Source organism: Passer domesticus, chromosome 17, assembly GCF_036417665.1.
Source record: "Passer domesticus isolate bPasDom1 chromosome 17, bPasDom1.hap1, whole genome shotgun sequence".
Classification (NCBI taxonomy): domain Eukaryota; kingdom Metazoa; phylum Chordata; class Aves; order Passeriformes; family Passeridae; genus Passer; species Passer domesticus.
Window position 1 is genome coordinate 3615524 of NC_087490.1, and position 14874 is coordinate 3630397.

The 14874-nt window shown below is 49.2% G+C and overlaps 1 protein-coding gene and 2 non-coding genes across 9 annotated transcripts in view; all 3 read left to right on the forward strand.

Annotated features, from left to right (window-relative positions):
• Positions 1 to 14874, forward strand: part of PXN (paxillin) — a 59406-nt gene that overhangs the window by 10804 nt on the left and 33728 nt on the right. For 3 of the 7 annotated variants that reach the window (XM_064392320.1, XM_064392321.1, XM_064392319.1), the window contains one exon: positions 241 to 256. In XM_064392320.1, the coding sequence (XP_064248390.1) occupies positions 241 to 256 (16 nt within the window). Of the gene's footprint in view, positions 1 to 240; positions 370 to 5382; positions 5482 to 6001; positions 6115 to 14874 lie in introns of those variants that run through there. The other 4 variants (XM_064392326.1, XM_064392324.1, XM_064392322.1 and 1 more) reach the window with 3 other exon arrangements.
• On the forward strand, positions 837 to 977 carry LOC135282930 (U4 spliceosomal RNA). Its single transcript, XR_010348902.1, has one exon. It is a non-coding gene; the product is annotated as a U4 spliceosomal RNA (small nuclear RNA).
• Positions 1725 to 1865, forward strand: LOC135282929 (U4 spliceosomal RNA). The gene has a single exon (XR_010348901.1). It is a non-coding gene; the product is annotated as a U4 spliceosomal RNA (small nuclear RNA).

A 14874-nucleotide genomic window follows, 5' to 3' on the forward strand; every position in this document is an offset into this window, starting at 1 on the left:
TTGTTTGCTTCGTTTTTCTTCAAATGAGGCTTATATTTCTGAGGAACAAATAATATGAGGAAGGCCAGACTGCTGTATGGTAGCAGCCTGGTGCACTGGATGCCCAGCAGTCTTACAGACAAGGGGCTCTTTCTAAAGATTTGGACTGCTTTTCAAATGCATTCAAAAAGAGCTTTTGCTAAACAGTTCAAAACATTGCAAAAAGTTTTAATCCTTTTTTTTTTTTTTGGTCTCTTACAGTTATTTCAAAGACCAGGTGAGCCTGAGGTCTGTGCAGCAGTGTGTAATTCTGTGATCACACGGAAGAAGAGCATCCTGCTCCCTCGGTGTGCAGTGCCACCCTGCCTGTCCCCCTGCCCCTGGGCTTAGGTGTGGAGCACATCCTTCTTTCTGGCAGCGTCGTGAGTCTAAACGACTTTCAGTGATTTATACTTTAGGAGTTCAGACGTGTTGGGCGATGACTGTGCTCTGGCGGCACCCGGCAGACGCCGTTTCTCCCCGGCGCTCCTCGAGCGTGCCCCAGCCCGGTTCCGTGCGCCCCCTCCGGGGATGGCAAACGGCGATTCCCGGCCCACGCCCCCGGCCCGAGCACGCCTTCCTGGACGCTCATTACCATAGTGCCCTCCCGGCAGCCCCCGCGGGTCCCGGCGCTGCCACCGGCCCCCGGAGCGTCCCGCCGTGGCCCCCCGGTGCTCCCCCGGCCGGCGCGGCGCGGCGGGGCCGCGGGCGGGGGCGGCGGGCAGGGGCGGCGGCGGCAGCGGCCGTGCCCGCTCTGACCCGCCCTGACCCGCCGGGGGCGCGGCGGCCCCGGGCCCGGCACCGCGCCGGGGCTCGGCAGCCTTGCGCAGTGGCAGTATCGTAGCCGATGAGGGTGTTCCGAGGCGCGATTATTGCTAATTGAAAACTTTTCCCAATACCCCGCCATGACGACTTGAAATATAGTCGGCACTGGCAATTTTTGAGAGCCTCTACGGAGGCGGATTACGCGTGGTCAAAAAATAGACGTGCAGAGGTAAAAGTGAGCGTGGACCTAAAGATCCATGTTCTCATAATCTCAGATCTAAGGATCCATGCTCTCAGAATCTCAGAATCTCAGATCTAAGGATCCATGCTCTCAGAATCTCAGATCTAAGGGTCTTGTGCTCAGAATCTCAGATCTAGGGGTCTTGTGGTCAGAATCTCAGACCTAGGGGTCTTGTTCTCAAAGCGGGGGTCACTCGGCATCTGGGTTACTCCACGTCTGGTTTCACTGAGCGTTTCTCCTTCAGCACCTTTGGAAATAAAAGACACCGAACGCTTATGGAAAAGCGCGCTCAGTTTATTAATCCCCGTCATTGGCAGGAGCAGGCGGCGGGGATGCTCGGCCAGGCCCCGTGCCGGGCTGGGGCTCCCGGGGCTCCCGGGGCTCCCGGCCCGCGGTGCCCGGGCTCGCCCGCCGGGGATGCGCGGAGAGGCGCCCCCGTTCCGCGCGGGGCTGCGCGTGACGTCACGCCTACTTTGCATATTCCCTCCCGGCAGCCTTCGCGGCGTACCGGGGGCGCAGAACGGGGGGCAGAGCGGAGCGCCCCGGTGCCGGCGGAGCGCGGGGGGCGCGGGGCGGGCGGGGGGCACGGCCGGGGAGCACGGCCGGGGGGGCACGGGCAGCAGCGGGCGGGCGGCGGGACTCGCCGTGAGCTCGGTGGCGGCCCCGGGGCGAGTGGCGGCAGCGGCGGGCTAGCCCAGTCAGCTTTGCGCAGTGGCAGTATCGTAGCCAATGAGGTTAATCCGAGGCGCGATTATTGCTAATTGAAAACTTTTCCCAATACCCCGCCATGACGACTTGAAATATAGTCGGCATTGGCAATTTTTGACAGTCTCTACGGAGACTGAATTTTCTGGTAAAAAATAGATCAAAATTAGCTCAGTTAGTTGGGCTCTGGTGTGTTTTAGAGGTCTCTTACGGAGGATAACGCGGCTTTTGTTCTTTCAGCGCTGCCAGGGTTTGCTGCGGCCAAACCCGCGGTTTATTAAAATGAGGGCGCTGTTACGTGAAAAGCTCGTCTTTTTCCCTCTCAAAGTTACTGCAGAAGCAGTCGGTCAGTGAAAACGGAAGTGGAGGGGCTTAGGTGCTGCAGAAAGGTTTCTGGAGCAGCTCTTGTTGAGCAGGATCCTTAGCAGAGCTCAGCCTCTCAGCAGGCAGGAGGAAGCTAGGGGGAGTGAAAGTCGGAGTCGTGCTTCCCAGCTGCAGAAGTCCTCTAAAAGCCATTAGGGAACACTTAGTGTAAAGTACTGTAAACTCCATTTTGTGTGCAGTTCTTTATTGACATCACGTGCTTTAAGAAAATGAAAAATAGAGCAAGGCTCCTTATTGTCAAAGAAATCACAAACCTTTACTCTGGAAAAAGGAGTTGGTGCCAACTCCTGTTATATAAGTAAACCCCCTCCTTTCCTAATTTGCAGCAATTGACAGCAAGGCAGACCCTGCGCAGGGAGAGCAGTGAGTGCTGCACACCAGCTCTGCTGGGCGGGGAGCAGCTGCCCTCCGTCACTCCGTGTGAGTGAGAGGAGCCTTCTGCTGCTGACAGCTTGCCTCTGACATTCTCTGTGCGGGCAGAGAATCAATCCACGTGTGCCATCTGGGTGCTCCTGCCCTGCCCGTTCGGCCCTGAGCTGGGCAGCTGCTTCAAACTTTGATAGAGCAGAAAACTTAGTAGTGAACATCAGTGTTTCCTCTTAATAATTACTATTATTTTTTAAAATAACATTCAGTCATGCTGGGGTATTGTACACAACAGTGACCAAGAGTGACAGTGAAACCTCACAGATTACCTTTGTCCCCCCATTTGTTCCTATTGCCAGCAATATCAATGGAAATCAAACCCTGAAACATGGGATACCATTATCCTTTGGCAGAATAAACCACACTGGTAAATAGCAAAAGCATATGTAGTTTGCAGTGAGTCATACACTTCAGGTAATTACTTGATTCTTATAAACTTGATAAGTATTGGATTTATCACTTGATTGTTTCTCATCTTTGCTGCCAGAACTGTCTGTGCCCTGGTGTGGTGCTTTCAATGTGCATTGCAAAGTCACATCCTACATCTTATGCCAGAAACCAAGTTTGTTAATTTTTGCTGTAATAGAGCCTTTCAACAAGTGTGAAGTTGCACCTCGAATGTGAGAATTGCATGTTGTGATTTACTGCTATTAGCTTCAAGCCTAAAGCTCTGACTGAATTTTTTTCCTTGCATTGACCTGAAGAAAGAGCAAAATCCCCTTGCCTGATGTTCATGTGGCACAGCACAGAGGGCACACGCTGCAAGGAAGGCACTGTCATTGCTCTGCAGTTTCAAGTCACTCTCTGGAACGTGCACAACTAAGTTCTAAACAAGCCTCACAGGCCAGTGTACCTTTTTTATTGTCTCTGACACAGATTGCAAATAACAATGCTGTTCTTTGGTGGTATTATGAAATGAGCTTGGGTCACTCCTGTTTGGCAGCCAGTCTGAAATGACAGGGCTCAGGGGACAGCTAATCCATCAGCCCCGGGGGTCTTGTGCATGGTCAGTGGGTTAAGCTGCCCTTGGAGAGACTTGGTCTGTAACAGGTAAATAAATGACTCTGACAGGAGGGAAGGATGCCTTGAGCAAGTACTCTGGCCACAGATTGTGTGGAGTCAGGAATACTCTGAACACAGATTCTGTGAACTTTAGGAAGCCCCATAGTTCAACATTTTGTTGATGTTAACTCACTGTCTAATTTAATTTCCAGTCCCCAGCCCTGTTTCCCATCTGCAGATGGGGGTGGTAACTTCTTGTTACACCTTCTGTGAAAGACAGGGGTAAATCAAAATGCCTCAGCCACAGGGCACAGCATAAGAGGAAGGCTGTGTATTTCTAGCAGCAAGCAGGGGTTTGTGAGTCAGGGGAGCCTGAGACAAAGAGCAGGTAGATGATGAGGAAACAGGAGTTCAAGGACAGGGTGAGGTTGCTTAAGCCCACACCACTGAGAAGTTGCCTTGGCAGCTGGGGTTGTAACCTGCCCCTGGTCCTCCAGCTCTCATGGGAGGGTTAGGGACGGGCAATTTTATGTAAGAAATGTCAGTGTGTGAAGAATTCAGTTATTCAGTGTGTGAAGAATTCAGTCACAGCACCTGGCTGTGAGCAGGTTGGTTTTAAAAGCAGTATGCCTAGAGGACAGGATCACTCATGGGACAGCCCTGCCTCCCCACCCCACCAACCCTTTCAATGCAGTGCACAAGCCATAGGCAAAGCTTTAGAAACAATTACTTCATTTTTTTGTTTTTAACACTGAGCATCTTGGACACAACCCATTTCTTGGGGGTGCAGCCCTAACTGGTTCTATGACTGCTTAATTTCAGCCCTGAGACACAATAGAAACTGCTTTCTTGATTTACATTCACTTCCAGACTCCCAAAGGACACTGTAGGAAGCTGAAAATAAAAACTGCATACCAGGCTACAATATGAACAGAGCACAGTAGACACTTTATTTTTGCAGAGGTAAAAATACAACTGAAGTTGAGGCACATGCTTGTCACATGCTGGTGGAGGCAACATGCAGACCCCCAGAAAAGGACATGTTTCTAATGATTTTAGGTCTGCTCTGTGACCAGCAGTGCTAGTAGTTTATGTTTCTCCACCTGGGGACATGCATCCTGAAGTTGTCATTGTACAGCCAGTGATGGATTTTAAGAAAATGTAACAGTCCCTCCAAATAATGTTTTACATTTTGCTGAGGGAGACCAGCAAGGGGGATGTCAGGTGACATCTTTGGCATGGATGGTGAAGCATGCAATGAAAGTCTTTACTTACATTTGTGTTGTACTTAGATCTCAGAAAGGATATTTTCTGACAACTCCTGTATTTGGAGTAAAAGCTGGAATGAATTTCTTGGAGGTTTTTGACTATTCGTAAGCATTGGCTGGGATGAGATATTTCCCTGCCCCCCTAGCGATAATTCCCATTAAAGCATGACTTAACACAGGAAATAATGATGTCTGACTTGTGCTAGCAGGGGAAACTGGGCATGTTTGTGTCTAGAGAGTGAAAAATACAGCACTGGAGATTGCTCACAGCTGACCTCATGGTCTCTGTTTAATGGAAACACAATTCCGTAATCTCAGCTCAACAACAGGACATGTGCTGCTCAGTTCTGGGAACATTCTCTGACTTGGTAGTAATTTTGTAAGGAAAAGAGCTACAAGAGTCATGTTTCCTGACTCCTCGGCAGTTCCCACACTGATATTTTTTGGTGTATCTCTCATCAGATTAAGACGTGGACATTTGGGCTGAGCAACTGCCCTTACTGCCATGTCAGCTTGGCTGGAGCACAGTGGGAAACAGCGCTGACGAGGGCTGAGCTGGGCTGTGCTCAGACAAAGCGAGGGCTTTGCTGCCCTGGAGTGCTGTTTTACAGAGGTTGGAAAGGAAAAGCATGTGGGAAATGATGGTTCAAGATCATCACATGAGAAATCCAGGTGGGCTGTTATAGTCTTTGAACAGAGCAAAGGAGAAGTAGCTGGTGACTTTCCCTTATGGTGCCACAGCTTATGGAAAATTGTTCAGGAAAGGTTTCTGCTGGGTTTCATCCCAGCTTCCCTGGGATGGGGTAATCAGCTGAGGCTCTGAAATGTCTGTTTGAAAGTTTTGGGGCAGCAGCCAGTAAGCCCAGTGTGGCTGCATCACTGCCCCGGAGGACATTCCCTCGAAGAGGCTCCTGGAGGGAACAGTGCGGGGCCGGTGTCTCGGACGCGCGGGACGGCTCCGCTGCGGCAGGACAGCTTCGTCCCGGGGGCAGAGCCGCGCGGGTGGCGGCCCGGGGCGCTGCCGCCTCTCCCGGCGTTTGCGGGGCCGTTTCCCACCCGCGGGTGCGGAGCGGGGCCGGACGCGGCCGCACCGAGCCCGCTGCGCTCCGGGGCCGGGCCGGCGGCTCCCGCGGCGGCCGCCAGGGGGCGGCGCGGGGCGCGCGGCGGGGGCGCGCGGGCGGGCGCGCGCGGGGGCGGGCCGGGAAAGTTGCGGGCGCTGGGGCGGCGGCGGCTCCGGGCACGGCGGGAGCGGCTCCGGGCGCGGCGGCACCGGCAGCGGGCACGGCGGCACCATGGACGACTTGGGTGAGTTGCGAGCTGCGCGGGCTCCCCGCGGCGGGGGCCGCCTCCTCGCCGCGCCCCGGGCGGCGGCGGCCGCGGCCCGCCCGGCCACGCTGCGCCCCTCAGCGCCGCGGGGCTCGGGCCGCGCCTGTCGGCGTCCGGGGACGTGTCGCTCCCCGCGCCGGCCAGCCCGGCTCCCCGCCCAGCCCCGCGGCTGGGCTGTCCCGGGGCCGAGCCGGGGCAGGCGCTGGCTGTCCCGGCCGGGAAGGGCGCCCTGCGCTGCCGCGCCCGCCGCAGCGCGGAGCGCGCTCGGGTTTCGGCAGACATCTCCCCCCTGCCCCGCCGCAGCCGCTCCAGCCTGCTCTGGGGCGAGATCTGAACTTTGCGCGGCTGCGGAGTGGGGAGCCCTGGGGGGGATAAGCGCAGCCCGCCGGGCTCGGAGCTCATCCTTCTCCTCCCTCTGCTTCTCCCAGGTGTGCTGCATTATACGGGTTCCCGAAACCGTGTAATGGAGAAATGTCAGGCAACTGGTCCCAAGGGAAAGATCTAGAGAATTTGAGTTCCTTTGGTACCAAGCCGGAAAGGGTGTGGATCTGCCAAAATCCCTTGTGCTCTGGGAGGCATTAGGACGACTGAGTTCCGCTTATGAAACTGATTAAATCAGACACTGGGGAGGGGCTGTGATCCGTTACTTCCATCCTACCTTTAATAGAAACCAGACGTTCTGTTGACATATAGTCCAAGAAAATTGCAGGTTTATTTCTGGACCTGGAAGCTCACATTACGGTGCTGGCATAAAGCTGGTGGTCACACCTTCAGAAAACAGACTTTGAATTGGGCTAATGATAACACTTACAGGGCAAGGAGTCCATCTGCTGCGTGGCTTTCTGGTGAAAGGTGTGCCCTGGAGCGTTCATCCTTGGGGAGCAAAACCCTCTGCTTCAGTGAAGTAGCTGTTGGTGAAAACAGAAGTAATTTCTACTGCAGCTTCTTCCCATGGCTGTTGTTCCTTTAAGTGGAGACAGTTCTGTTTACCTTTTCTCATATCCCTCATTCTGGTTATCTCTTGGAGCTTTGTTCGAGTTCCTGGCGTGCTCAGGAATGCACTGCTAGTCAGAACAGGATTCACCCAGTCTGTGTGTTGACTTGATGAGTAGCCCTTCAAGGTGAGCATGCAGCTCTGTGGAGGGCCAGTTTAGTGTCTCACCAGCATGCTCTTCAGTAAATCATGGGAGCCTCACTGAGCCCTCTGCAAGAGCTGCATTCCTGAGCAGTGGTAGTGTAACTTCCCAGTCGTTGGAATAGGCTACTGCAGTCCCCTAACATTTTTCTTTCCTCTGTAGGAGAATTAGAGGTGAACTGCAAAGAAATTGTGAAAAAGATCTGAAATTGGCTTGTTTTTCTGAGCTCTGAAGTGTATTGGGACAACCAATAGTTAGAACTTTTAGTCTGAGCAACTTGATTTCATCAAGTCTTAATTACACTGCGTCTGTCTCAATTTTTGTGCAGCCTTTCAGACTGGACAAGATCTAATTAACAGTAGGCAGCTGAACAAAAAAAGTGTGACCCTTTCTCTAAGCTTTCTGTGGTGTACAGAATTCACCAAGGAAAAGCACACCAGCTGTTTTCCCTCTGTGAATCATTGTTAGCCCAAAATGGCTCAGTTACTGCTCTAAAGCCATTCACCTTGGGATGCACACATAATGGAGCAGTGCTGTGTTGATATAACTCCCCTGAAATAAGTCAGACTTTCGAGCTCAAGTGAGAGTTGTTTGCTTTTCTTTCCTCATTATCTATGGGTGGATTATCTGAGTTGTGGATTAACTGTGCCATGGATACAGACGTCTGCACTGGCTCTCTCCAGAGTCAGGCTGGTTAGGCAGGACTTGTTGGTTCAGGCACAGTGCCATGTGGACAAAGCTGCTCTGCTTCCAGGGACAGTTTTGGCCCAAAAGGAGGTTGATATTGAGCTGGGACTTGCAGGTTCAGAGTTGATGTCAAGTAAAATCAGCTCAGATACTTCCACACCTCGCTTCTGAATCTGTGTGAGGCAGAAATGAGCAGTGAGTGAAGGGCCTTGCTGGGCATCAGTGAACCCCTCACAGAGACATTGGTGTGTCTGTTCTTAATTCCCTGCTTTTATCAAAAATCTCCTCCCTCTCCCTAGAGCTGGAGGATTTGATCAGTGTGTACACGTCCACTGTAAAATGGAGGTCCAGAAGTATCTCAGCTTTGTTCTTGGACTGGACAGTTTATGAAACATATGAGAATGGATTTGTCTTGCTTTGAGGACTCATTTGGAGTTGAAAAAAATCTTTGTTCCCTTTCCCCCCCCTCCCCCAGTGCTGAAGAAGCTCACACAGGAAACTTTCTGCAGGCTGGAGCTGTGCCCCTGTTGTTCTGGGGAGCCTCTGTGGCACAGGACACGCCGTGCTGGGGCTGGGTGTGAGCTGGAGCAGCCGTGCTGGGAAGGGAGGAGAGCAGCTGGCCAGGCCTGCCCGGATTGTCCCCTGCACTCCCTCTGAGGAAGCACATTTGCGGATGTGCTTGGAGTTTGACAGGAAGTTTGCTGGATGAATTTGCTGTTCTGCAGTGCTGTGAATTGGCACAGAGAGTACAGCTTTGTCCTAAAGAGTGAGAATCCAGATTTGGGGCTCTTGCCCCTTTCAGGGGATTGCCAAAGCACAGCCTGTGCTTCCAGCACACAAGTGACCATCCACACATACTTTATTCAGACAATCTGGGACTCTGAATGAGATGCTGAGTTACTGGTTCTGTGGTGCTACCTTGTCTAGGTAGTGTGAGGGAACAGATCTGTTAGGGTCTGCTTGTTGCAGAGGCAGAAACCTAATTTGTGGAACCTGTCATGTATTTATGGTGAGAGGAGTAGGAGAAGAAAAACTTTACATTGGCTTTAGTCAGAATACTATTTTGGATTTTGACTCCAAAAGTTTTTTACAGCCTTTTTCTGAAAGGCTTGTTTGCAAATACTACCGGGAAATCTTTTGGTAACTCCAGACAGAAATGGTGTGGCTTTTAGAAGCTTTCATTTGATGAAATTCTCACTTCTCTACTGCTATTAAAAAAAAAATTGTTTTCAAAGGCTTCAGATATTTTTAAACTGGATTTTGCAATCAAAACCAAAACAGCATTCACTGGAGCTTATAAAAGGTGTTTTACAAAGAAGTTATATCTGTGTAATGGAGATGTGTTTTAGCTGTCCATGTCAATTAGATTGTGAGCTGCTTTTTTTTTAGGTGTGCTTTCTCACTTCTAGAAGGATTTTTCTTTTGCATAATGTTTTTATAGCAATTGGACTTCAAAATTCTGGGTGCATAGTTCAGGGGCACAAGAGATTTTGCTTTATTAATTGTTTTCCTCGGTTTTAGGAACTCTAATCCACCCTCTCTTCAGTGCTTAATCCTCTCAAGATTGACTTTAAAGGGAGCAATCTTGCCATTGATTTTTCATGGGAGTGTGGAGGGAGGTGCATGTGTTTCCATCTGTCATCTGTGCTAACATTTGGAGGATTGCTGTGCTCTGCAGGGCGGTGCTGTCTGTCTGTCCCTCTCCAGAGGAGGATGCTTGCCTGTTTCTGACTCAGTTCCTTTAGTTTGGGAGTCATAGCTGTGGGTTTTGGGCTCACTTGACTAAAAGTTTGCTGTGAAATTGCTTACGGTCAGCTACGCCCAGGAAATGGTATTGGGGGGAAGCACTGGAAAAGTAATTTGGTGCCTTGGCTCTCTACTGGCTCAGATTTCTGAGTCCTTCCTGCTGCTGGGCGAGAAGGCTGTAAACAGAACTAATGCTCTGCACAATGGGGTTCTGACTTGTTTCAGCTCCTTAGCTGTTGTGACCCCTGGTGAAACAGGGACTTCATTGTCCTCAGCAACTCAGACAGGGAGTCCTCTGCCTCAAGCAGTGTGTGATGCAGAGAGAGGCTTCTTTTCTTGTTGCTCTATTTCCACGGGAAGGCTGGACTCTGTGCTGTCTTTAGCTCCTTTGTCCCTCTCTGGGAGAGGTCAACTTATCCTAAGTGTTCAGCTGCCCTCCTGGTTAAAACTGATCCTCCAACACCGTCTCTGCCACTAGAGAAACAAATGGGAAACTTCTCATACATCTTCATCTCTCTCTCTCCTTTTTCTTCCTTTCCTAGGGATCGTGATAATTCAGTTCCTCTGGATCCCTTTTTCCTCACCTCTTGCCCTTTGAAGTCTATCTATTTTATTAAACAAGTTGTGAAACTGTAGAAATGACAGCTACAATTTTAGTCTGGCAGCAGAACAAGGACTAATAATGCACTTCTGTTTAGATCAGAGTTGTTTTTCTGATCTGCTGCTCAGACAAACAGATAAATCCCTATATTTAAGCTCTGTAACTAGAGGGTGGGAGAAGCCTGTCCATGGCCACAAAACAAATCTGTTTGAATTGACCTAATGTGTTAGTTGTGATACCCAGAATCTGATGCAGCTTTGGAGACAGCCAGAGCAGATTCTGAATGCAGTTGTGTGTGCTAGTGGAAAATCCGTGTGAGTGAATAGGATCTCTGGTCCTGGTTTCCTGCTCTGGTCTCAGCCTGTGCTTCCCTCTTTGTTGCTGATCCTGTGTGTCCCTTTTTGTCTGATGCGGAAGCTGTTAATGAAGATGCTCTTCTGTTCCAGCTGCCTGAAAGTGAGACATTGTCTGTGGGAAGCTTTCTCACACTGTGATAAGATGATGAGGTTTAGGGAGTGAGTTCCTTGCTCAGTTCAGGCCTGTCCTAACTGAGGTTTAGTAACAGACCCTGGGAGTACAGGTTATCATGACTGTTAGGATATTGCATTTTAAAATGTTGTGCAGGGAACTGTCTCATCTGAGGCAGGATTGATTACTGCATCCAGTAGTGCAGAGTAGAAACAAGAAGTGGCACCGTTACTTTCCACTTTGGTTGAAGTAGAATGGGTTAGAGAATAAGTTGTGATCTCAAATTGGTTTCACTTGATTTAAGTGCTCCCTGTGGCCATCTCCCTTGCTTGTGTCCACAAAAACTGCTGGACAGTTAATTACATCAGCAAGCTGATTCTTCTCAAAGTCATTTTTTTACGTGGACAGTGGACTGGGAAGGGAGGCTACCTCTTTCAGCTGTGGGTTATGTTGAATATAGCATAAGGTAACCATTTCTCCACAGCCTCAAAAATGTACCCTAACTTAAGGCATGTTGTTTCTCTGTCTGTGAAATGGATAATTACTCCTTACCTGCAAAGTGTGGTTATGTTGGTGAGATCTTTGTGTTTCTGAAATAGCTTCCAGCTGAAAAGCTTCTTTCAAGCTTTTCTGGTCACCATTGCTGGAAAAGTTTACAGTGGGAAGTTTGAATTGGATTTACAAGTTTTTATTCCTTTCTCAGCCCTGTTGAATATTCCCTCTGTGCCTTTCTGATTGCTCATCCTTTCTTCACCCCCGTTATGACAGGCTGTGAGTAGGGAGAAAAGATTTTCTTTCCCTTCCAAGTTCCCCACAGTAGCTCTACCCTAGTCTTTCCCTTTACCACAGAGCCTCGTGAAGTCATTCAAGGAATGTTGTGTGCTAAAGATATACCATAAAAATAGGAGGTGGGTGATGACTTCCTCATATCAGTTTTAGCTCTTTTTCCCTTTCATGTTCATTCTCTTTGCAAATGGCCCCAGCTAGCTGGGGACAGTCTGCCTTAGCTGATGGGTGTTAAAATCCATGCTTTCTCTTCTGTGCGTGTGTGTTTTTAAATCCCAATGAAACAAACAAGTTGAAATGGTAACTGGAGTGCTGTGGAACAAGTTTGGTGTTTCAGTTACAGGAACTGAGTCCCTGAGGTTATGTGTTTGTGCTGCTTAGGAGTCTGGTAAACTCTTTTTCTGCTCACACAAATGCAGCTTTTTTCTTTTAGCAGACAGTAACTATTCTGAATTTACATGGGAAATTTATCTAAGCAGTTTGAGACAACTGTAAACTGAGGAGCCAAGAGAACTTATGGCAGTCCACAGGGGGAGGCAGCCTGCATTGTTAGTGCTTGGCTCCTTTTTCTCTGGACTGTCTCTACACTGTGAACAAGTTCAGTTCAAGTTATTTAAATGATGATGAGATAGTCTGAAGCTGTCCAGTGCAGCTTGTTGTGCCACTTCTCACAGTGTTCTATTACCATGTGCACATCTGCAAAGATGGCTCTGCTGGGTGAGGTACTGAGTGGCTGGCAGCATGCAGTGGAGTGTAGCTTGATTTCTTGTGGTTTTTTACTGTTTATTGCATGTGTTTAAACCTTTAACATTTTGCAAATCATTTGAAGAACATTAAAAAAAAAGAAAATGGCACTCCAGGGAATAAACCTTGTGAATGACACTCTGCATGGGGAATTGTGCTTTAAATGGCTCAGCTATAAATCAGACTGTATGGGGGCTCCAGGAATAAACCAGTCCCGTGTTTTTGTCACAGAACTGAGCTGGCAGACAGAATTAATCCTGTATCTGTCTAGGTGCCTCACAGGATCTTGTTTTGTTTCCATTGCTGAAGAGGAAGGTGAACAGAGAATTTCACTTTGTGCTATGGGGAAGTTTGTGGTGGTTCAGGGACTGTGGTTAGGCTGAGTTGTAATAAGAGCAGGAGATGGTAAAAGATGCCAGAGGTAGAAAAGGTCATGGGCAAGAGGACTGTAAATAATTTGCTGTGGATTAGGGGCTTAGTATTCCCTTGTTTTATCCTCTTTCATGGTCCTAAACCAGTTCAGGGCTTCTCTGTGAAAAGGTTTCTTTTGGGTTGAAGCCACTAATTTCAGCTGGGTCAGAAAAAAAAAGCCTAGGGCTCACTGCATGTCACTTGAGGTTACTGGTGCCCCATGAACTGGAATAAGATGATGGCTTGGCTGGTCTCTGTTGCTCATCTTGTTTTTCCATTAGTTGCATCCGTTGCTCCCTGTTTCTCAGCATCAGCAGCTGCCCTGGGACTACATTTGGATTGTGTGGTTTTTTTTTTTTTTTTTCCTGCTAACAAATGACCCCTTTTGGGCAGAGGTGATCCCCAAGAATAAGGTACCTGGAGTAGTACTTCTGGTTTGAAGCTCCTGTTCATTGTGGTTTTGTATGGGAGATGTTTTTTGGGCTGTGTAGGCCTGGTCAGGCAGTGTGACACACAGCTGGAACTATTCTGCCTGGCTGTGAGCAGCTCCAGCAGTTAGACAGGATCCCTGCAGAGAGCTGGAGCACTGGGGGAGGGAATGAAATGCCATTTCATCCACGTCATGAAATCTCTTATCAGTGGCCAGCTCAGAGTTGTGAGTGGGTGAGCTGCACTGGCCTGAAGAAGCTGCCTTTTATTTCTCCTGTGAAGGATGAGCAGCTCAGCACTGTCAGTCAGCCTGAGAGCTGTGGAGTGGCTGCGTGGAGTTTGAGATGAATTTGTCAGACAGGTTCTTATAACCCTAAGCTTGTAGTTTTCAGTCTATCCTGCGTGTGTTTAATCTGAGATTTGCTGCTTGGCTGTCCTGAGCAGTTTGCTTGGGCAGTGCCTCACAGCTGCTCTGGCATGCTGCTCCTGTACTTAACTGCTTAAACCCAGTGCCTCCAGCACCTTCTGTCTTGGGTCATGCTTAAAAGCCTTGGTGTGAGTTTGAGAGAAAATCTGTTAGGTTATCATTCATTTTTCTGGTAGGGTTGGTTAAGGGCTTCATTTGTTGGATGCTACTTTCCCATCAAATGTGAGTGAGAAATCTGCTTGGAACAGATCACCGTGGTGTGGCTGTGGTGGTGAAACTCTGAGAGCTTCTGGGCTGTCTGGATGTGCTGCAGCCCCCTGATTGTCTTGCTTGTGTGTGGGATGGGAGAGGCAGTGGGCAGGAGGCATTTGGAGCAGTGTCCGTGGTGTGCTCCTGTCCTTGCAGGGCTGGGAGGCTGCTGGGGAGGAGGGCTTGAAGGAAGGGGCTGGGGGTGGTGCAGGGAGGAAGCTTTATGTAATTCCTGGCTGGCTTTTGAATAATTGTTTTAATGAAATGGAATGCAGCGTATTCAGTATTTGCTTGGCAGAAACAGCCTTTTTTTTTTTTTGCTGTCTTGGAGGGGGGAAAAGAGTTGGACTTGCTCTATTTTCCAGCTGCTTTAAACACTCTAGGCTTGGATTTGTCATGGAGATAGAAGTGGAATATTGTTCTTGGTGAGGGGGCAGTTACACTGCTGTGCATGTGTGGGACATTGTCTTTGTACTTTAGATATGTAAGTGGTAGAGCCTGGTCCCTGGGTTTCTCTGAGGGCTGGGATGCCAGTGTGGTTTGAGGTGGAGCAGGTTAATTTTAAAGCACCCTACTGTAATGGGATGAAAGTGATGTAAGTACACATCCATATAAAATATGTGTGCATCCAGGTACTTGATAAGAAGATTCGTCTCTTTTGCTCTGTGCCCTAGTTCAGGGCATAGCAGGGAAGAACATGATGAGCTGAGACAAAGAAGTCAACTTAATTTCCAGTGAAGCAAATATGTAGGCACTGGGAATCTTGACTTCTCTAGACTTGTGCAAAGCAGTCTCTCCAGTTATCTCAGAGGATTGGTGACTTTTATCATGGGATTGGTGGAGGGACAATCAGAGATCATGCTGAAAATCCTTTTTTAGAAAGCAATTTGAAGAAGGATTTATTTCATGTACCTCTGAAAAGGAAGTTTATTCTCATGCTGCTTCTATTTCAGTATTGCTGCCATTTCCATTTTTGGTCAGTGCTGGAGATCGGTCTCTTACTCATCTCTACCTCCCAAAAATCTACTTTCTTTTTAGTCTTTGCAATTTTTTTT